Source organism: Episyrphus balteatus, chromosome 2 (assembly GCF_945859705.1).
Source record: "Episyrphus balteatus chromosome 2, idEpiBalt1.1, whole genome shotgun sequence".
Taxonomy (NCBI): domain Eukaryota; kingdom Metazoa; phylum Arthropoda; class Insecta; order Diptera; family Syrphidae; genus Episyrphus; species Episyrphus balteatus.
Genome location: NC_079135.1, coordinates 111987384 through 112011290, shown reverse-complemented (window position 1 = coordinate 112011290; position 23907 = coordinate 111987384). Strand labels below are relative to the sequence as shown.

The following is a 23907-nucleotide window of genomic DNA, read 5'->3' as shown; positions in this document are numbered from 1 at the left end:
ATTAATAATAATAATAGTAATTACCTAAACAAATAAAAAAAAAAAAAAACAAAAAAAAATAATTAAAAACAAAAAATAAAAAAAGTAAATTTTATTAAATATTTAAATATATTTTATTTATTTTTGTTTTGTTTATAATATTTACAATTGAGATTTTTGTATTCTTTTTTGTTTGTTGTTGTTTTAGTTCAATTTTTGTTTTCGAAGTTCTATTAACTAATTGTTTGTTATACATTTTATTCATTATACAATTATGCAATTAATTAATTTAAACAAACAAAAATTAAAAATTTGATGTAAAAATAGGAAAATTTCCCAAAAAGTGATTTTTTGTATTATAAATTCATACACATGAGATTACTAAGTTAGATATAGAGATATAAAGAGAACTGTAATAAGCCCTTTTAGTTTATTCACACACTTACATACATGATGAGTACCCCAGAGTCAAGATTTGTATGTTTTATTCATTTTTTTTTTTAATATTTAAACAGTAACAGTGTTTAATTAAAATTAGGGAAAAAAATTATTAACAATTAATAATAAAATTACTTAAGCTGCCTGTAACAATTATATCACGAAAAATTACATTTCGCTAGTCCATTTTTTTTTTTATACATACACAAAAACTAATATTCGATTTGATTTAGCTTAAATACAATGCAACTTAAAAAAGAAAAAAATAATAAAATGGAAGTTTATTTATAATTATTAATTAATTAATTAAAAAAAAATATTTTTAAGGGGTCTCAAGAATATGCCCTGAGACTGTCTCTTGCAGCAATATTTACACACACATCATATCACTTCACTGTTGTTGTTTAATTATTATTTTTTGTTATGTATATAAATTTTGTTGTTATTTTTAATTAATTTATTATAATTTTGTTTTTTTTTTAAATATCATTTTGTTTAAGAACACAATATTGCGGAAATGACCGCGAACATATTTTTCTGTTTTTTTTTTTTCTAATTTGTTTTTCATTTGCAACACTTTTAACGACGATAAACTAATTTCAAAAAAATTAAATAAAAAAAATTGAATGCAATATAAATCGTCATCGCATCGTCGTCATCATCATCGTCATCGTTAGATTTTTTTTTTATCTTTGTCGGTGATGGTTTAGCATTGAAGCCAAGCCATCACTTTCTTTAGAGATGCATAAATAATTGTATTAATGGACCTAATTTGTAAATTACAACTAATGGAGAATCGCCTTAAGGTGTATTTGATGAAGGCACCGACGATGATGTTGTCGCCATGCGGTAGTATATGTTGGCACCTTTGATGGGTAAAGGATGTGCCTCTGTGTTGAATACCCATTCGTCTAAGGGTAACAGTGAGTCATCGGAAAACAGCAGGTACAGGTACTAAAAATGAAAAATTAAAAAAAAATGTTTTTATTCGGTCAATTTGATAGGAAAATACGAATAATATTTTATTGCTCAAGGACTTGAGGGATTGCAATAAGATGATATAGAAGAAGAATGTGTAAATAATGTGAGAAAATAGAAAATATGGATCATAAAAATAAAAACCCTAGATGATTTTATAGTGGACTCAAAAAATAAATAAATTGTTTGCAAGTACTTGAATTTTGATTCTGAGAATGACATTTATTTTTTACATTTCTCTTGGTTTTAATGTAAGAATAAGACCCTTGCAGGTGAAATTTTCATTAAAATTCAATCTTTCTTTTAAATAGCTTTTTTTTTTTTTGGAAAGATTCGATTGCATAAGCTTTCTCATAAATATAGCAAAGACGCGACTCATAAATATAGCAAAGACGCGACTCACGTAGGGAGTTAGAAAATCACTAGTCGAACCACTCGGAGCTTCTAATGAATAGGGTTAAACATTGGTCTTCACTAGATACCTATTGTTCTCATAAAAGAATTCTCCTAGATGGAGTTTTCATATTGTTAAATCTACTTGAAATTTTAAAATTTTCAAGTGTAATTTGATTTTGATTCGGAAAAAATATTTAGTACCATTATTAATGGAGATTATTTAAGGTAATATCGTAAAAGTCGCCACAAATCCCATTTGAAAAAATTATCGGAACCTTTAGTAGAAGAAAAGTCAGATTTTATGAAATTTTAGTATGTTTTAGATCATAACGTAAAGATAAAAACGAATTTGGAACTTAATATATCTCAAAAACCTCAGGTATTTTATGACTTCTTATTCGATTTCAAGGGTAGAATCGGCTAAGGCAATGGTTGATTAAATTTTTTTTTAAATTAATTACACTGGTCGGTAACGAAAATATAGCTTAAACCAAACCATAAAGGATTTCAGGTGTGCACATTCCAAATTCAAAGTCAACATTTCACTGCAACTTCACGTTTTTTAAATGTTTTAAACACTTTAATTTAAACAGATGAAAAACAAGTTTTTAGGTAAGTACTTTTGACGTCGAATTACATAACCGTTAAATTTTTTGTTTGACAAACTACCTACCTATGCAAACTTAAAAGGCCTCTCTCAAAGATATTCGAAAAAGAAATTTTTGATATCTCAAAATCTTAGTGGTTAACATAAGTAATGATTTTTTGAATCGAATTTCATTTTGCGACTTTTAATTTGGATAAAAAAAAAAACTTTCAATAAAAATTAGTTTTTGAAAATTTATATCGAAAAGTGATGAGTGTTACTTACAACAAACTTGTAATCAATTTTGAATTAGGCACACTAAAGTCATAAATACATAACAAAAATCTTGCTATTTTGTTTGTTTTTGCCGACCAGTTTTAAGAGAATTTAGAAAGCAGAAACGATATGTCTCCACAAATATTAAAATAAATTTAGCTGACTAGAAATTGTTATGGTTTCTGATAGAAAATACATTTATAAAATATACATTTCTTATTAAATTGAGGCCAACGAGTTGGAAAACTTGATTTTGTGTGTTATAACGTTCGGTTGAATAAACTCAAATTGAATTAAACATTATTTTTATATATTATTTTATAAATAGCCTTAGGACAAGAGTTTAAATTTTAATATGGTCAATGTCATTATTTAAAGTAAATGAAAAACGAAAAATATCCTGCGGGATTTATTTTCATCTCGTTGAAATTAAAGTAAACACCATAATAATATTATCAAACCTTTAATGTCTCAGCAAGGAAGAAACTCTGCTGCACATCATCCTTTTGCGGAATATCTTGATACACGTTCTTCAATCCTGAATAACCGTGTGGTGTCCGACAGTGTTTTTCTAAGGCCTCCACTGCTTCCCATCCCCAATCACGATACTTTTGATCGTGTGTCAGTCGCCATAGAATAAAATAACTTTCAAAAGTTTCTGGTCTAAGTATATAGTATTTTTCTTGTGATTTTAAAGCACGAGCTTCGGCAGCTTCTCCAAAACTATAGAAAATGCAAAAATTAAATAGATTCTCAATATAAAAATATCAAGATCTTACCGAAAAGCTTCTGGTCCAAGTTTTGTTGGAGTTCGAATATAACTCTCGTGACATGTATTTGTTAAGCCTCTACCAACTTCCATGAATTTTTCAGTATGTTCATTTTGTCTTGTATTTGCTCCAAGGGCAAATAGACCACCTGGTTTTTTGAAAAGAAAATTGTTAATTTTGATGATAGAACATATAAATTTCTAAACTCACCAGCAAAACAGGCCAAATGATCCATTTTATTTTCAGGACGATCAAATTTCATGTCAGTAACATAAGTCAATCCACTAGGACTTGTCATAACCATACGCTGAATAATTGCCGTCATAGCTTCGTCGAACATTTGACGTGCTTCCTCATCAGTTTGGCCAGATTGCAACCAAGCTTTAAGCAGATATTCGTAAAAACTATCTCCCAATGCTCCAAGTGACATATGAACTAAAAAAATGATTCATTTTGAAAATAGTTTCAAAAGAAGGTAAAACTTAGAGTACTCACGTTGTCCCCATTTACCGGTCTTTGGATTCAAATAATTTGGATAGAGTCCTTTGGGTTTTTCAATTTCCTTCAATACTTGTCGAATTGTTTGAACTCGCTCCCGATACAATGGATTGCCAGTAATATCACTCAAATACGAGAATTCCAAATGTAATGTTCCGAATTCGGACAAAATCGAACTGCCACCGGATGCCCAGCCATAGTTTTTACTCATTCCAGTTTTAACATTGACCAATGCATATGGAATACCGGTTGGTGTTTGGAAGGCAGGTAATAGCTTATCGGCTATATGTTGAGCTTTTTCTTTGTACATTGGATCACCGGTAAAGGCGTACAGTGTCAAAAGGCCACCAACAAAACGAATATTCGTTTCGAAAACGGATAAGTCGGCTGAGATATTATCTAATGAGAATTTTCTTTCGATCCAATCACGTCCTTCACGGTATTCTTTTTCCAGGCCCATCAGGTACAATGTATCAAGGCCATCAACTATTGTTGCACCGAGATCATAACTGCCAAATATACTGCCGGAATGTGCTCGCTGACTAAGTGGCCTCAGTTCATTTTTGCCCCACGCATAGAGTTTGTAGTTTTGCCAGGCGTGAATCATCATCTGGAAAAATAAGAAAGAATACAAAAATTGAATTAGAAGAATGATTAAGGAAGCTTTTTCAAAAGAAGAATTAAGTAAGTAATTAAGTTGAACAAATATGTATTGTAATTTAAGGATGGGACAGCAGTTTGGCGACTGGCAAACCATCAAAAGTATTGTGATTGGGGAGGCGAATCAGTGGGGGCCTTACAAAAAACACTGTCTGACACCACACGTCTATTCAGGACTGAAAAACGTGTATCAAGATATAAGATGATTTGCAGTAGAGTTTCTTCCAAACTACTATAATTGGCCATTATCGGTAGTTTTTAAAGACAATGTGGAAATTAAAAAACCACAGGGCACGAAAAGTCGTCTGAAAAATCTTCCAAAAGGCCGTCCAAGGTAAAGGTAAAGGGTAAAGGGTAAGGGGTAAAGGGTAAAGGGCAAATCTTGTGATTTTAAAGCACGAGCTTCGGCAGCTTCTCCAAAACTATAAAAGTATAAAGTATAAAAGTAAAGGGTAAAGGGTAAAGGGTAAAAGGTAAAAGGTAAAAGGTAAAAGGTAAAAGGTAAAAGGTAAAGGTAAAGGTAAAGGTAAAGGTAAAGGTAAAGGTAAAGGTAAAGGTAAAGGTAAAGGTAAAGGTAAAGGTAAAGGTAAAGGTAAAGGTAAAGGTAAAGGTAAAGGTAAAGGTAAAGGTAAAGGTAAAGGTAAAGGTAAAGGTAAAGGTAAAGGTAAAGGTAAAGGTAAAGGTAAAGGTAAAGGTAAAGGTAAAGGTAAAGGTAAAGGTAAAGGTAAAGGTAAAGGTAAAGGTAAAGGTAAAGGTAAAGGTAAAGGTAAAGGTAAAGGTAAAGGTAAAGGTAAAGGTAAAGGTAAAGGTAAAGGTAAAGGTAAAGGTAAAGGTAAAGTAAAGTAAAGTAAAGTAAAGTAAAGTAAAGTAAAGTAAAGTAAAGTAAAGTAAAGTAAAGTAAAGTAAAGTAAAGTAAAGTAAAGTAAAGTAAAGTAAAGTAAAGTAAAGTAAAGTAAAGTAAAGTAAAGTAAAGTAAAGTAAAGTAAAGTAAAGTAAAGTAAAGTAAAAAGGGTAATTTTCAAAAGAAATTTTTAACGTTATTCTCAAGTCCTTAAAAAAATTTTAAAACTAAAACAAAATGTAATGAACAAACCAAAAGCTAGTACCAACATAATCTGAAAAATTCATTAGCATTTGCTTTTATTCATAAGACCTCAAAGTACCTTCAGTGTTCTTTGTCTCAAAAACCTTGTATAACACATTTCAAAAGTACCATTATTTTATTCTCGTTAAGACTATATCTCAACATAAAAAGTTCATTATTTGGACAAATTGACGACTTCGTATTTATGTTACAAAAAAAAAAAAAACAACACCTCACCTTTTGTGGCAGCTTTAATGTAGTAGTACAAACATCTCTTGAAAGTATACAACTATAGTGTTCTTTCATAGAATTTTCATGGGCACCAAAAGCAAAGGACATTCCATTACTATCTCTCTTACATAAGGAAGAGAAATAACACACACACACAAATAACGAGTTATTAGAAAAGTAATTATCTGTGTTTTAGGCTTTGCTTGGTTAAGAAAACAAAAAAAAAAAAAAAAAAACCCGCTTCTCATTAAACAAGCCGCCACTACCACGGCCGACAAGGAATTGAATGAATACAAAAGCGGGCAAAAAAATACAAAATACAAAATATTCTTTCTTTTTCATTTCCAAGGACCCAACACACAGTGTTGTGTGTTGAAGGACTTTTTTTCTTTCGTTTGACTTACCTATACTTTTCTTTTTACGTGTTACGTAGGTAACTATTACATGACGTATCCGCTTTTACTTTTTCGTTCCGTTAATTTTTGAAAATATAAGGACAATGTAATGGATTTGAATTCAAAAATTTATTTTTGGCTGAATTCATGTATGCAGGACTACTTGGCATCACTTTTTTAAATAAATTGCTACACTACCTTACCCATAATGATGCATTGGTTTTTTCAATCTGATCAAATCCGTTTGTCAATCAGAGTAGTTCTGCATCGTCTAGTTCTAACTACACTGCCTAATCTACAATGCATCCGTTTGGTGTCTGTTTGTGATGCAAAAAAGTGAAAAATTAAAAGAATTCACATTCAAAAGTACGAAAACAAAACACCCTTCTAATCTTTTATGTAATTTTATCATGTCTCCCATAAATTTTTACTTTCTCTAAGCTCTGTTTTAATTAATTTTTGATGAAACATTGAAATTCAGAATAAATATACGAGAGCAGACAGCTGCGACCCATTCCATTACCTTATATTTTTCGGAACCTCTCCTGTTTACATTTGAAGATTTTTTTTTCTCATTTTGCAATTCAATTCACAAAGGAATTTCCGTATACAAGCAGATTCCTTTGAGAACATTTTTTGTATTCCTTTTTGCGCCTACAATTTTTCGAAGAAGAAGAAAATGAGTAGTAGATATAAATGTAGGTAAGGTAGTTGAAGTGGTGTATTGTGCGTGTGGTATTATAGTATACACGAACAAGAGCGGGAAAACAACAAAAAGGATGTGTTTAAAAATTTCAATTTGTGTTGTGGGAGGAAACAGAGCTTTTTGGGTTCTGTTTTCCAGTTTAGCTGTAATTAATTTTAATTATAAGTTTTAATTAATGGGCAATTTTTGTTTTATGTTTTGTATTTTAAGTTTTTGTTTGCATAACATACCTAACTGTATAGAGAAAGATTGTTTATAAATTCATGTGTGTAATAGGGAGAAGCGCGTTCAACAGTTCAACTTGTTGTTAAACTAATTTGCATAAATAGAGGAACACAAATTCTGTGTGTGGTTTTACACACAAATTCTAGGAGAAATGATTTTTGTTCAGCAATAATAGATATATGTATGTATTTGAAAGTTTCGAAGAATGGTAAATTTTAATTAATGATAAATGGTAAACCTTTTGACTTAACATCTTTGGGAAAGTTTTTGAAGAGTTTAGTTTGACTTTAGGATATTTTAAGAAGATAAGGATTAAGTATTTTATCGATTGTTTAAATAAAATTTTAAAATACAAATAATTTATCTTTGGAGTTGGAATGGTATTTAAAATCAATAATGTACTCATTAGAAAAGTCATTTTACGCCCAAAAGGATTAAAAAAAAAAAAACAAATTAACTACATAGTTCTTAGGAAGACGTTAATTTAAATACTTTTAGGACTTAGTTTCAAATTTAAGTATCTATCTTTCAAAGAAATGTCCAATAATAGAAACTAAGTAAACTTTTCCATATAAAAAAGGTTTGTGTACACAGTTATACTTTTCACTCTAAGAAATTCCCTTTTTACAATTATGAGAACTAATTAAGAAAAAAGGACATCCAGATTTCTGCATGATTCTTTGTTAAGAGAACTTCCGTCTTAAATTAAACGGAAATCCAATTAATTTAAAATGAAAATCTTCTTATTTTAATGATAATTAGAAGATGTCCAAATTAAATTAATTGAATTTCTGCTTAATTTAAGACAGAAGTCATCTTTGCAAAAAAAAACATTTTTTCCGTGTAGTTAATCCTTTTGACATTGACAAAGTAAATTTTGACTCTGTACAAACGCTATATTCTGCTATTCACGTGAATCCGATCCGATTTACTTTTAATCTACGTTCTCATTCTAATACCCGATACTCGAGTAAGTAGCGCTAGCATAACCCTATTTGACGTTTACGTGAATTTCGACTGTAAAAATCTTGTAAAGTAGGTATTTAAAAGTAAAAAAAAATTGTTTTCTAGTTGTTTTGGCATAAAAAAAACTCAATGCCTTCATAATTTAAGGGCAAGACTGCAAAAGATGCAGAAATGTCCAGCACACTTTCTTTGTCAATGTCCTTATGCCAACTTCAGATCACAAAAATTGATTTTGAAAAAGAAAGAGGGATCTGGATAGTTAAAAACCACTTAAAGGTAACCTACAGCTAATTTTCAATTCAAGATTAGTCAAGAAGAGAAAAGTACAAACCAGAGAGAGCTAATATTTTAACATTCTCATAATTCCAATTTCAAGGATTTTGTTTGTTTTTATTTTCAGAAACCTCTCATTCAAAAGCTTTGAGTTTGATTATGCTTCAAGGAATTGCTAAGCTTGAAGGGTTTCGGAATAACCCTTTTGAATGCACTAAAAGTAAAAATTAACACTTCGTTACACATTAACTCCATCAAGTATTATAAGCCTTTTAGGATTGTATTCACTTAAATCCTTTTGTATGACAATTTTGTAGAAAACAAAATTCAGTTTTCACGGAACTAAATGCGTCTTAAGTGATTTATTTTTCTAATGCATATTACATAGTTCATGATGAATGCAATAAATCAATTATAATAACACTGTGATAGTTCAAAAAACCGACAGAGGGCTCTCATGTCTACTAAAGATAATTCGAGTATGCTGAACACGATGGCGTACTCAGTTTTTCTGGATTAGGTCAAATAAGAAAGATTTTTGCGTTTGAAATTTTGTTTGCACATGCCAAAAATGAGGGTATAAAACACCATATATTTTCCAATTTTTGATTTTGTATCGATGTAAAATGATGTAAAATCTATTTTTTGGAAGGATTATACGTAAAAGAAGTTATTTGAAAAAAAATCTGTCGAATGACATTTTAAATCATTATTTTATGGCAAAAGACGTCGACTTTTTTTTCACTTTTTCTTAAATTTTTTAACTATAAAGGTACAAATTTATACGAAAATTCAAAAATTTTTTTGTACACACCTTTTATGTGTTAGTACTCTGGAATATTATACATATGTAGATGTAGATATTTAATTACAAAATCAGGCATGGTATCAATATTTTTATTTAAATTTTTTTTAAGTTCAAAAACTATTTTTTTTCTTAAGGTTCATACCTTTGAGATTCACTCTTTGACAAAAAAATACTCTTGAATATCCAACTTTCATTATAAAAAAGAATAAGTTAAAAACTTTAACTATCTCACTGTTAAAAGTGCAACTTACTTTTAACATAAACTGTAATGATTTGTTGAAAAATCACAAAAGTTGCCGTAACTTTTTCGGAGTTTCAAAAAAACTTGCTCATACTTTCAGACATGGCCGATCGTACCAAAAGCCCCTTTTTTCATATTGCAAGTTTTGCCAGTTTTATTTTTTTTTTTGTCATACAACATAGTAAAAAAACGATTTTGCCCCCCACTTCCCCTACATAAGTATTGCATTTAAACATTTTGTAATTTTTTTGTTTTATAAACTAAAAATTTGAGAAAAAATATGGTTTTACTGCTACTTTTTCACTCTCATATTCTATCCCGAAACACAAGATCAAATCGTTGCCACCGAGTGCTGCATTTTAATTTAAGTAAAACGAAAAATACCAGAAAATTTGAAGAAAAATCGACGTTTTTTTGCCATAAAATAATGATTTCAAATGACATTCGACAGATTTTTTTTTCGATAACTTCTTTTACGAATAATACTTCTCAAAAAATAGATTCTCCGTCATTTTACATCGATAAAAAATTAAAAATTGGAAAATATATGGTGTTTTATATTCTCATTTTTGGCATGTGCAAACAAAATTTCAAACACAAAACTCTTTCTTATTTGACCTAATCCAGAAAAACTGAGTACGCCATCGTGTTCAGCATACTCGAATTATCTTTAGTAGACGTGAGAGCCCTCTGTCGGAAAAATAAAGTTCCATTTTCGAACACAGTGTAATTATTCATCTCGTTTATCAAGAGGTTTACCTACCTCATCGATGAAATAACAAGGAAGAAACAATAACTCACGTCTATGACAGCAATTAATACAATTGAGATTCACTTGACACTTTGAGAAAGGGTTAAGAAGTTTAAATGCCTTAGTCCATTCATTCGGTAGGCAAATTTATATCTAAATGTATATGTGTATATGCATTATTATTGTAGGGGGTATCTAGATGACTGCCATGACGACGACATTAACGACACTTAACATTCATAAAAGCAACTTGAAACCCATAGTGGCTCATACTTTTGCAGAACCCCATATCTCTCTTATAGGGTCAATTGCAGTGATCACACTTAATGTGATTTAATCGAAATAAAACGGGGTTTTTGTTTTTTTTTTTTGCTACTGTCTTCCCATTTGTAATTGAAATTAGATATAGAGAGTATTTTTATTTGATTTATTCATTATCTGATGTATGTATATTTGTATGACAAGTCATCGGAGACTTGTAATTTAACAGATCTTGATCATGCATTGATTAGCTACTAATAGAATAGATATTTATATATTCAATAAGACAAGTATGTACCTACTATACACTATTCTATTTGAAACTAACAAATTTTTAAACGAAATAAAGAAAAAAGTTTTATTTATTAGCTAATAGCAGCAGGTGATCTATAGTCACGGGTTTGAGATTTAGAATCTTTTAGACTGACACTACTTCGTGATGTTTGATTTTTATTTGTTTTGTTTGAATAAAGAAAAGATGCTAATATTAAAGCAAGTGGAAGTTAAAAGCATATTAGAGGTATAAAGGCAAAATAAAATAAATATAATTATTTTTACAAACTTTATAAATATTAAAACATTTAACATCAAACTTTTTTGAGTCAGAAGCAAAAATTGACAAACTGTTCATATAGAATATAGAAATAGTACCATATTAATTAGCATCACTGCTATTTTGTGAGAAACACAACACTACCTTACCTACAAGCATCACTTCTTCACTTCACTTTGATACAAATCTATTCATAATGCGTCTTTTAATTAAGCTTTACTTTCTAAATAAAATGCACGACTGGATCGCTTGGACTTGATCTTAGAGCTAAGATACTTCAATTTTTAAGACTTTTTGTACATATACATACATACAGGGTGCCCCAAAAGTTAACTTCAAAACGTAAGCGGTAAATAAGGTAGGCGGTGACAGTTATCAGAAAAATAATTTTTAAAAATCATACCCATACCTAAATTCGAAAAAAATCGAAAAAATGGTCACCCTGTGACGATCTATTATGTGCTTTACTACGGAAACTTGAATAACCCTACTAACAAATGCATTCGAAATTTTAACTCAGTTGCATCTGTTTAAAGGAAACATCACTTTTTGCCCAACTAAGTACTCAAACATTTTACATGAACCTAATTCAATGAACCGTAGTGTAAGAAAAATGCACTACGATATTTTGGAAAGTTAGCTTAAAAGTTGGTGTGTTCAATTACACCGGCACACAAAAAAAAAGTGTCATGTACCAGGGACCAGACCTATTCTATATATGTTTTTGGACCCGCTGAATCCGAATTTCAAGTCTGTTTTGCCCGGTCACCCTCTAGTTTTAAGAAAAAATGCACAAAAAAAAACACCAAAAAAGGCAAAAAACTTCCTTTTTTTTTAGTTTCTTGCATTTTACTCAAACATGAAGGGTGACCGGACCAAACGGACCTGAAATTCCAATTCAGCGGGTCCAAAAATAGATAGAAAGATAGGTTCTGGTTCTGGTTTTTGTGCCGGTGTTGTCTTTTCAAAATGGCATAATATTGTTCATAAATAACGGAAACAAAAATAATTTTTTCTAAATAATTTAATTTTTGTGACCTCTCAGAAATTAATTTCTATTTTTCACACAAAGTGCTGAATTTTTAAAAGATAAAAGAAGCTTTATGAATATTCAAAAAGTTATAATTGATAGGTTACGTTTAAGCATAAAATACCAGCATGATAAATCAAAATAAGCTCCAAAATAAGAATGCAGTTTAATTTCTTTTATTAAGATGCATTTTTAGAATTTTTTTTTCAAAAGCCGTTTTTTAACAAATTTTTCGAAAAAAATAATTCAAAAAACTTGATTTTTCAAAAAAAAAAAATCAATTTTTTTTTTAATTCAAAAACTCTTTTTTCAAAATTCTATTAAGGGCTTATATTGAAATTATATAAATGCTTTTGTACAAAAAATTTCATTGAAATCGAATTGGTAGTTTCGCAGAAAATCGGATTAAAAAAAAAAAAGATTTTTTTCGCTAAATGATAGACTTTTCTTAAAACCGTTTTTGAGCTCGCATGAGCATGTCATTTTTCTATACACATGTGGACCAACCATAATGAACCAATTCACAAACAACTTTCTGTTATAATTTACATTTTTATTTTCTATTATTCGTGCAAAAAATGCATTATAGTCAGCTTTATGGGATTGTGTGTTTTCGCTCACTCGCCATGCCATTTCGACATTAGCCCATGTAAAAGTTGGGCCTTTAAGATTAAAAAGTAATTTTTTAAACAAACCGAAACCTAAACATCTCATCAAACCAAACATACCCTATAATTGGGGAATATTTACAATTATTAAAATGACGGACATGACGCATTAAGTTTCTATAATTTTAATTGCCCATCACGACATATGTATGGATGGATGAAATGAAAACAAGATTGTTGTGTTAAAACAAAAGTATCAATAACGCCGATATGTCCAGAGGTTTTATGTCAATCTGGGGGCAATATTTGAACTGCCATGCCATCCATTATAATACAAAATTGACCGGGTGGTAGTGAAATGGTGTTGATACAGTACAGTTGTCGTTACTCATTTGGTTTAATTTGTCGGCATTGTTGTCGGTCATATCGAATATCGAGAATATGTGTGTCGTCTCTCGCAACAAAGCGACATACACAATGTAATTAAAAACATTGACTCTGGATCAGGGCTGCCAGAAATCATGATTTAGTATGATTTTCATGTTTTTTGAACTAAAATCATGTTTTAATGTTTTCGTGCCCAAAATCATGTTTTTTTTTAATCCAAGAGAAAAATCTTTATAATCTTTTTGTAAACCAACAATCTTTTTCACTAGATGAACTGTTATTTTTAATGGGGGTTATCATAAATAAAAATTTCCCTCGAAATGTTTCCCATGTTTTAAATATGGGAGCGAAAATGATCATAAAAAGATTCCCTCGGAATTTTTTGGTATCGGCAATCAATTTTCCAGGGGAATTTAGACATCATTTCTTACGATTTTTTGCTCCCTGGAAATAAATTCCGAGGGAGATTCAGGATCGCACAAAAAATTCCGAGGGAAAAAAATATTCCGAGGGAAACAAAATTCCCCTCGAGATTCACGATAGGGCCCAATAAGTCATTTAATACCTACATGAAGTATGTATATATGAAATTAACCTTAAATGAGTACAAATTATAGCCTGATTTATGTTTTCAAGTTTTATTCGAGCCATTTTTGTAATTTAAGTTATAATTACAATGGCCACCTTTAGAAAAAAAAGTGGGTAGATTACAAAAGCAAATAATTATTTTTTCCTTCAAAGGGAAATTTTTCCCGAAAAAAAACTATAAACGTTTGAAGCCAAGATCTAAGAATTCTCCATCATAAAATGAGTTTGATAATTTTCACTTTAAGAATTTTTGCAAAAAGTACCCTTTGTAGTTATACCTCTGATACTTTATACTATTTTCTAAAATGCACTCGAAATAGTTTGTTTTGTTCATTTTCTTTCAAATTTTGCTTTTTTTTATAAATCATGTTTTTTGAACTGAAATCATGTTTTTTATCATGTTTTTTTTAAATTTCGAAATGGCAGCACTGCTCTGGATGTCTGCTGATGCTACTTGCATATTTTTGAGGGTATTTCCAGTAGAAATTGGTATGGTATGGATGGGGTTACTCAATATTCGACCATGAATTTTTTTGCGAGAATTAATGTCATATTGTGTTGTCGATACCGCAACAGTATGAGAAGGACGACGACGACGTGCCTTCAATTTTCGTAGGTAATTCGAGATATGTGACCGACATTTTTTCATCACATCTGTTTCTTTTTTTTGCGTTTTATCCAGAAGTATTTAAATCGATTAATAAATGACTATGGAGACTTCTCTTTGAAAGATGAGAGGTTGTTTTTTTTATTTTTTTTTTTTTTGTTAGGTATGTGATGTGAGATGTGACACACTAACAATGCATTATTAAAGCTCAATGAGAATATTTTGAAAATAACAAAAAAGAAAAAAACAAGAAAACAATGGATGCTCAAGACAGCTTGTCGCTACTTAGAATGACAAGTGGTTGTTGTTGTTTATGAATTGAAAAGTACCCACTTGTCGATGGTGAAATTTGTTTTTTTTTTCTCGTTTTTTTAACAATGAGTCGGTGCATTTAAAAAAAAATTACAATTGACAAAATGTTGAGAATTTGTGTTTTGCATGAAAAATAATAATTGAAAAATTCAATAAAATAAACAATGATAATGTGATCAGTTGTTGGTTGTCACAGAGACAACAAAAGAGTTACCTAATATGTGTTTGTTTATAATTTAAACAGGAGACATGATCAATTGTTATTTCGTGTGTAACCTGAGAGAATACAATGTACAAAGGGATTGTTTGAACTTCGTTTAACGGTTCAGGGTTATTATTTTACGTAGTTGCAAATATGTTGAGAAAAAAATCCCATGTCTAGACGATAAATGTAGGTCTCGAAATGGTTAATGTAGTCTGTCAAGCTTTTCACCTACAATGTCACACCCGTTTCAAAAATGTGTCACACCTGTTAAATTTTTGAATTATTATAACACAGCTTTTTATAAATTACCGTACATCTGCTGCGATATTGTTTTTTTAATTTCTTGGATATAATACAAAATTGGACTATCAATGATAGGTAAGTAACAGATCGATAGCTGAAACAAAACAAAAAAATGCTTCCTATAAATATATTAAAGTCTTCTTTCATATTGAATACGAAAACCACGACTTTCATTCATATACAATAAGGCTTCTAAAAGCCACCGAAGCAGACTGAATGGATTTTCCAACGTCACACCCCTTACAAATTGTCTTAAGACCAAGAATGCCAAATTTAACTTTAAAAATATATTAACAAATACCAATAAATACCTTTTTCAGTGAAAATTACACAATTCAGGAACAAGAAATTAAGTAACTGTGTCACACCCGTTACAATAAAGATACCCTAATGTTTTTTTTGCGTCTTTAAGCAATTAAGTTGTGGACAAAAAAATCTGGTTGTCATTTCTGACTACATTTATGAGTGCAAGCGGCACTAGGTGCCCGATATTGTAAAAAGTGTCACAGTCGTGTATGTGTAGACTGTGAAATTTTCACTAACCTAAAAAATTTGACCATAAAACTGAAATTAAAAGAAAACAGTACCTTACCTACAAAGCAAATATTAAGGGATCCCATCTTCGCTAATTTAAGTTAACATAACCTTAATTCCAGACTGTGTGAGATAAATGATAATATAGTTTTGTGTCGATAAAAAAGCATTCCAAAGATAAACTTTTTAAATGTTAAATGTCGATAAATAAGTTCATCTTTTGGACGAGCAAACAACTCATTTGTCAATAAATTTGCATAAATTAAAGATATTAAATTGTTTCAGAGTCTACACCTTAAAAAAGGGATGGTAAGGTAGTTCATATTTTTAAACAGGACTTATCACTGCAGTTTTGAAAAAAAAAACTATGGTACTTTCATAAATGCAGGGTTACGCAGGTATGATGAATGCAAAGTTTTCATTAATACAAATGATAAACCTCAGGTTTTCATAAATGTTAAAGATAGAGACAAGTATGTGTAAACGATAATATAGTTCTCTTTTATTGTTCATATCTGTCAAATGTATTCAAAAAACCATATGGAATCTATTTTTAAGAATCGAAATCTTAACTTCAAAAATTTCATATATTCAAATAAAAATAGATGCGCAAGTAAATTCTCAAAAATAGTCTGATTATACACAAATGACCACATGTAAACAAAGCAACCATGGAATTATGAAAGCACTCTGTTTAAGACTCCTTTTTAAACATGAATCTCATATTTGTACTCCACCCAATCATCTTTTTTTATTTCTAATGAATTTAAGTATTCCACTTGTGTGCATACAATTCTCTTGTCCCTTTCCATTTTGTTTGATACAAAATTTCTAATTCGATCAGGTATGTACTTAAAACAATGCATAACTGCCCTCAATTGTAAATTATATATTACAATTAAAATAAATATAAAAAACAAACTATAAAAAACATCATGCAAACTTAACGAGAATCAGAATAATAATAATAAAAAAAAAAAAACGAACAACTTGCATAACACCCTATAAATATTGAAGCGGTAAAAAAACTTTTGAGAAGCTCAGAACGATTTGATGGTGTTAATCAAGTCAAGCCCTTTTCACACCAACAACGTCAATGTTTTATTCAGATATTTAATGAAATACACATAGTTTGAAAATTTTCCAATTACTAGTTCACACCATTCACAATTTTCAAGTACATCACCCTCCTCCCCCTTTTTTCTTACTTGATATATTTTCTGATTTCATCCATACAGCTGGTTGAAATACACTGAGAGGAAATAACATAAGATAGTAGTTTTAATAAAAAAAAAAAAAACAGAAATATTAAATTGACTGTTTAGGCTCAGTTTCACAACTATGTAAATGCCACAAACAAGGTTAATGTGCCCTAAATTATGAAAGTGGACTAAGTCACTCCTAAATCTAGCATGAAAGTGCACTGTTTTACCATCCCTGGACTTAGATGTCAAAAACGACTATGGAAAACTTTTTTTCAGAAACGGGAACACGCCTTTGAAATTGAAAATATTTCACAGTTTGAAGAACTGTCACCTGTCAATATTAAAAAATGTTGTGTTCTAAAATGCGATACTACTTGGCATCACTGCTTTTTCGTATAGCATCCAGCACTGCCTTACCTACAGTTCATCAGTATTTTGCATTAGATCTGTTTGTGATCCATATTTTTATGCACTAATGTCACAATTTGTTATTTCTTTCAGTGCAGAAACGAATCTATATTTAACCTATATCTGCCACTGACAGTAATAATAACAGACTCAGCCACGGCATCTGCGTTGTTCTCCTTCTCCATTATCCGTATAGCGTTTGGGATCATAAATTGCATCACACTTTGATGAACTGAGGATGAAAGAAGTTTTGCAGCATCAGTGACCGTTTCATGCAAGAACATTTAAAAAAATAAAAAAACTTCTCTTCTTTCATCGACCGTCCGTCCGTAGGTCGCCTTGTCATCGTTCACCATTTCTCAATTTATGATTGTCTTACGCAAAGTCAATTATAAAACTATGAACGAAGTTATAAAAGGCTGTGTCCATGTGCGCGGCCAACAGAGCTTTGATAAAACTTCCCCTTTTATTTTTTTTATTTTCAATGTTTCAATGCACTTGTGTGAACTTGACAGTTAAGCAATTCAATCCTATTCAATTCTATTTTCATACTCAATTTTATTTTTTTATTTTTCTGTAAGAATGTCTGCAGCAAGATGAAAACTGGCATTGACATTTCACCTCTTCCTTCCACCGAACATTAGCTATACTATAGGAAGTTTCATTCTTTTATTTTTAAACACTTTCCCTGTTTTTGATCTAAATCAAGCTATCAATAGACTTCCAATTGACACTTGAAAGAAAAAAATAAAAAAAAATTCAAGATCGATACTGACGCATCTATCACCCGTTGCTTTTTCTTTCTCCACAATTACCGACACAGGGGGTAACTATAGAAAATAGCTCTTCTTCTGCAACTTTGAATTGAAAATGTATGTTGGTATGTGTGTAATGTGTATTGTAGTTCTGTATTATATTGCATATTTTTATACCACACACTTTGGTTTGCCGCATTCAACATCAATTTGTGTAAATAAAAATATAATTACTGCGGGAGATGTCGGTACTGTTGTTGTTTCTCCAAAACCAACACGGAACTATATTATCCGCATGGTAAGATTTTTTTTTTGTATTTTGTTTTGTACATTTTATTTATGATTCAAACAGAAAAAAAGGATGGTCATTTTGGGGCTGAATCGCGCCATTAACAATAAACAGTGGGATTGTGTGTCATGAAAATTGACAAACATTGAATTGAACTTTGATAACCAAATTCGACGAGAGTGGAACACAGTCTAGACTGATTTACGTTGGAAGGAGAACATTTTGTCGATAAAGTAGTATATTTTTATTTTTATCATAGTTTTTCCTTAATACATGTCAACAATATTTGCGTTCAATGCAAAAATAGAAACTATGTTTGTATAATTTGTCATCTGTCAAAAAATCTGTTTTGAATGCGAGGAATGATATTGTAATGTTTTATTCCGGGTTCACAATAAAACTTATTTAATTTCCACTTATATTTCCGTTCAAATAAGAACACACTTTATTTCAACTCAATTTACTTTTATTATTCGCTCAAACAAACACACTTTTAAATCACTTTATTTACTACTAACAATTCGCAACACTTTATTTCACTTTGTACTGTACTCTTTCACTTTCAAGATTAAACTGTCTCCGGTCGGTGTCTACGCTGCCTTTTATACCGGAATCTCGAGACTCGAGAACGTCCTCGAAGGCTCTCGTCCCTGTCTCTCGAAACTTCCTTTCCAGGAAGGGCACTTCATACTTCCAGTCTAGTGGGATATTTTGAGATGTGTTCAGTGTGGGATATTTTGAGATGTGTTCAGTGAGATATTTTTAGATGTGTTCAGTGGGATATTTTTAGATGTGTTCAATGAGATATTTTTCTTAATTACTAAAGGTCCGTTCACATTTCTACCTTTGCAGGAGTAGGTAGTGTGTTCAGACTTTTATCTTAAAAGTAGTTCAGTAATTCATCGTTACATTGCCCCCCTCTTAGGATTGTTCGTCCCGAACAACTCCATTGCTTCTATCACCATTATAACGATGTAAACGGTCACAATGAACTACCTTAAGTTTGCCTCTTACCCCTCTTTGTATACGGTAAACCACGTCGTTAATTCTGGTTATTACTGTGTAAGGGCCTTCCCAGTTTTGTTGTAGCTTCGGTGATAGTCCCTTTTGTCGGTGGGGATTGTAAAACCACACAAGTTCTCCTTCTTGAAACCCTGTTGCTGTCGCTCGTGCGTCATATCTTGTTTTCATCCTGTCACTAGACGCTTTTATATTTGTCCTTGTCCGTTGGTGAATGTCAGCCAGTGTTCCTTTCAGGTTATCTACGTACTCATCCATTTCATGTGGCTCGTTTGGAACACTTCCAAATTTTATCTCACTTGGCAGACGTATTGTTGAGCCAAATAGGACTTCCGATGGTGTATGTCCAGTAGAACTATGTGTTGCACTTCTATAAGCCATCAAGAATAATGGAATATGTCGGTCCCAGTCTCGTTGATTATCATTGACTACTTTTGACAGGTGTTCCTTAAGTGTCCTGTTAAATCGCTCAACCATCCCATCAGATTGTGGATGAAGCGGTGTTGTTCGCGTCTTCTTGATGCCAAGGAGTGAGCAAACCTCTTGAAAAATCTTAGATTCGAAGTTCCTTCCTTGGTCTGAATGAAGTTCCATGGGTACTCCGAACCTGCTCACCCAATGAAAGACAATCTTATCCACAACTGTTTTGGTTTCCTGGTTTGGAATGGCAAATGCCTCAGGCCATTTGCTGAAGTAGTCCATCACTACAAGGATGTATCGATTTCCGTTGTTGGTTTCGGGAAAAGGACCTGCTACGTCTATTGCAATTCTCTCAAAAGGTGCACCCACATTGTACTGCTGCATCTTGCTTTGGATTTTTCTAGCTGGTCCTTTGCTAGCGGCACAAGTATCACATTTTCGGCACCACTTTTCAACGTCTTCTCTCATACGTAACCAGTAGAATTGCTGTCGTAGCTTTTCCAGCGTCTTGTTGATGCCTAAATGGCCTCCAGAAGTTCCACCGTGCATCTCTCGGAGAACATCATTTACCTTTGACTGAGGTACGACTAGCTGCATTACATAGGATTTACCATCTGCGGATTCCCACTTACGCCTGAGTAGCCCTTCTTGCACATGAAGTGAGTCCCATTGTGCCCAATATGCTTTTAGAGTGGGGCTTCGGTCGGAGATGTCGGCCCATTCTGGTTTCTCTTGATGTTCCTTCCATGCAAGGATGGGTTCGATGTCCGAATCTTCCTGTTGGGCCATTCTGAGTTCTTCATTACTCCAGCCGCAAATGGGATCAGCTCTCGTTCTTCTAACAGCCACAACTTCCTTTTCTTCTAGTCGTGTGCAATGTTTGCAGTCTTGCTTGCACGGGCGTCGAGATAATGCGTCTGCATTTGAATGCAGTTTTCCTCTTCGATGTTGAATCTGACATTGATACGTCTGAAGTATCTCGATCCATCTTGCTACTTGACCCTCTGGATTTTTGAAGTTCAAAAGCCAATTTAGTGCACCATGATCTGTGCGAAGAAGGAACTTCTGTCCATAGATGTACTTATGGAAGTGCTTTGTTGCCAATACCAGAGCTAGAAGTTCCCTTCTGGTCACGCAATAGTTTCTTTCTTGTTTCGAGAGTACCTTGCTGAAATAGGCAACGACCTTTTCTTCTCCGTCATGAACTTGCGATAAAACAGCACCAACTCCAACATTACTTGCATCTGCGTCAATGATGAATTGTTTGCCTGGAGTCGGATAGGCCAGCACAGGAGCTTCACATAACCGCAGCTTCAGTTCCTGAAAGCTTTTCTCACACTCACCTGACCATTTAAAGGGTTTACCCTTCTCCGTAAGTTGGTGCAAGCTTTTGGCGATTCTCGCAAAATCCTTCACAAATCGTCGATAGTACGTTGCCAGACCGAGGAAACTCCGAAGTTGATGCTTTTCCTGAGGGGTTGGCCAGTTCTTCACAGTGTCAACCTTTTCAGGATCAGTCTTCACTCCTTGGGATGAGATGATATGCCCCAAATATTTAACCTCGGTCTTGAAAAGTGCACATTTCTTTGGATTCAACTTAAGATGTGCTTCTCGTAGCCTTTGGAATACAGCCTTTAGGTTTTCACAATGGTCATCAAATGTTTTCCCGTAAATGATGACATCATCCAAATAGACTAGGCAAGATTTCCAGGTTAATCCATTTAAAACGCACTCCATTAAGCGCTCAAAAGTAGCTGGGGCATTGCATAGCCCAAACGGCATGACATTAAACTGCCACAGACCATTTCCTGTGGAGAAAGCCGTCTTCTCCCGATCTTCTGGATGGATTTCTACCTGCCAGTAGCCACTCTTCAAATCCAAAGTCGAAAACCATTGTGCTCCTTCCATTGCATCTAGAGTATCGCTGATTCTTGGCAGTGGGTAGCTGTCTTTCTTCGTCACATCATTCAGCCTGCGGTAGTCGACACAAAATCGAGTGCTTCCATCCTTCTTTTTGACGAGAACTACCGGTGATGCCCAAGGGCTTTTGGAATTTTCGATTAGCCCGTCTTTCTTCATTGTTGTTATCATTTCTTCAACTTCACCTTGTTTGGCCAACGGGAGACGTCTTGCTGGTTGACGAATCGGCCTAGCATCTCCTGTATCGATTCGATGCTGCACCAGTTGTGTCCGGCCGTATTGCCCGCTGGGTGAAGAGAAAATATCAGCATATTCGTGAAGAAGACTTCCCGCAACATTAAGCTGATGTTGACTCAAGTTGTCTGATTTGAGAATTTGTTTCTTTAGTTTCTCCGAGTTCATAGTCATCTGTGTATCCACCTCGTTGATCTTAGTTATTGCGGCCACAGATTCACATTGCCCAACAACTTCTCCTTTCTTAAGCTTGATTGGGTACGGTTTGATGTTAAGTATGCGTACAGGTACCATGTTGTTCTTTGGTGCCACAAGAGTCTTCCCGATGATGATGTTTTGGGAACTTTGTTTAACTTCTGGCTCAACCATGAGGTATCGATGGCTTCCAATATTCCCCTTTAGTTTCGTCCACACAAAAACTTCTGAAGAAGGAGGCAGGCACATGTCTTCTTTGATGACAGTTCTAATTGTTGTAGAATATTCGTTGCCATAGACCATTGGGATCTCCACATTTCTGTATTTCAGGACTTGATTACCTATATCCAAAATGATTTCATGGTCCTTCATGAAGTCGATTCCAATGATGCACTCGTCACATATATCTGCCACCAAAAACACATGCGAAAACTCTAGTTCTGCCATACGGATCGTAAGACGAACTTCACCGTACACCCTTGCTGCTTCTCCTGTGGCTGTCTTCAGACGGTAGCTGTTGGTGTTATGTAGCCATGTCATCTTCACCAAGTCTCTTCGTACAATAGAGGCGGTGGCACCGGTGTCAATTGTAGCCACGTGTTGTTTGTTGTTTATGGTCGCCTCCACTGTCAGACTTTTGTTGTCTCGTTTACTCTGTGAGACTTGAATTGTGGTTCTGGGGCCATCGATACCAGAAACCAGCTTCTGCCCCTCGAAGTTGGTTCTTACTCGTTTTCCCGAATGGGAATCAAGATGAGCATGAGTGTTAGTTGTATCGCTTACCTGTTGTTGGGCAATATTCCTGTTTCCACAGTGTTCGCAAGCAGTTCTTCTTGGTGGGCAATCTGCACTGCCGCTGGAGGTGTCCTGTCTTGTTACAGTTCCAGCATCGAGCAGCTCCGTCTCGCTGGTTTCTTTGGAATGCGAGTTTTTGACAAGAGCATTCCTCCGCTGCAACTTCTCTTACCCGATGAACGCCTTGAGAAGCCTGTTCTGCTGCTTCCATAGTCAGTGCAAACGCTAATGCTTCAGGAAGGGAACGTTTTCCAGCTGTTCGAATTGCTCGCTGAAGATTTATATCAGATACAGCACGTACAAAGGCTTCTGTCGCAAACTGATTGATAATGTCGTCTCCTGCTGTCGGATATGCCAGATGAGCCAACCTTTCAATATCTGCTTGAAGTTGTTGCAGAGTTTCTCCTCTTTTCTGGACTCTTGTATTGAGTTGGACGCGGAAGACTTCCTGCATATGGCCATCTCCAAAGCGTTTTTCAATGACCTGGACAAGAGCGTTAAAGTTACCATTCTTTTCTGGTGGTAAATTTTGTAACAACTCAGCAGCAGGACCTCTAAGAGCAAGAGTCAGCGCTATACATTTGTCTTCGTCATCCCAGCCATTTGTTGCTGCAGCTGCCTCAAACTGTTTCTTGTAGATCGACCAAGAACTTTGTCCATCAAATGTTGGTGGATGCATTTCCTTCTTCTTTGGGTACTCACCAGAACTTTCTCGAATCTTAATTTTCCGAACCTTGTCAAGTTCCTCAGTAATACTTTGCATTTTAACTTCCATTTTTTCAAACTTGTCATCCACTTTCTCGAACTTTCCTTCTACTTTCTCGAGTTTTTCTTCAACTTTCTCGAACTTTTCTTGAGATTGCTTTTCAACGCATTTGATGGAAGCATCAATAGCAACGAACTTGTTCTCGATCGCGTCAAGCTTACCTTGGATGATGTTTTTCTGTTCATCTAATTTTTCGAGAAGATTCTGTTGTTCACTCTTTTGCTCGGTACGTTGTTTTTCCATTTGTTCGA

At 33.1% G+C, this 23907-nt stretch overlaps 1 protein-coding gene across 3 annotated transcripts in view; it reads right to left on the bottom strand.

Annotated features, from left to right (window-relative positions):
• Window positions 1-461: 461 nt before the first annotated feature.
• Window positions 462-23907, bottom strand: part of LOC129908772 (mannosyl-oligosaccharide alpha-1,2-mannosidase IA) — a 235158-nt gene continuing 211712 nt past the window's right edge. For all 3 annotated transcript variants that reach the window (XM_055985532.1, XM_055985531.1, XM_055985533.1), the window contains exons 2-6: window positions 3919-4531; window positions 3634-3858; window positions 3433-3571; window positions 3115-3376; window positions 462-1371 (exon numbers count right to left, since the gene is read on the bottom strand). In XM_055985532.1, the coding sequence (XP_055841507.1) occupies window positions 1219-1371; window positions 3115-3376; window positions 3433-3571; window positions 3634-3858; window positions 3919-4531 (1392 nt within the window). In that variant the 3' untranslated portion in view covers window positions 462-1218. The remainder of the gene's footprint in view (window positions 1372-3114; window positions 3377-3432; window positions 3572-3633; window positions 3859-3918; window positions 4532-23907) is intronic.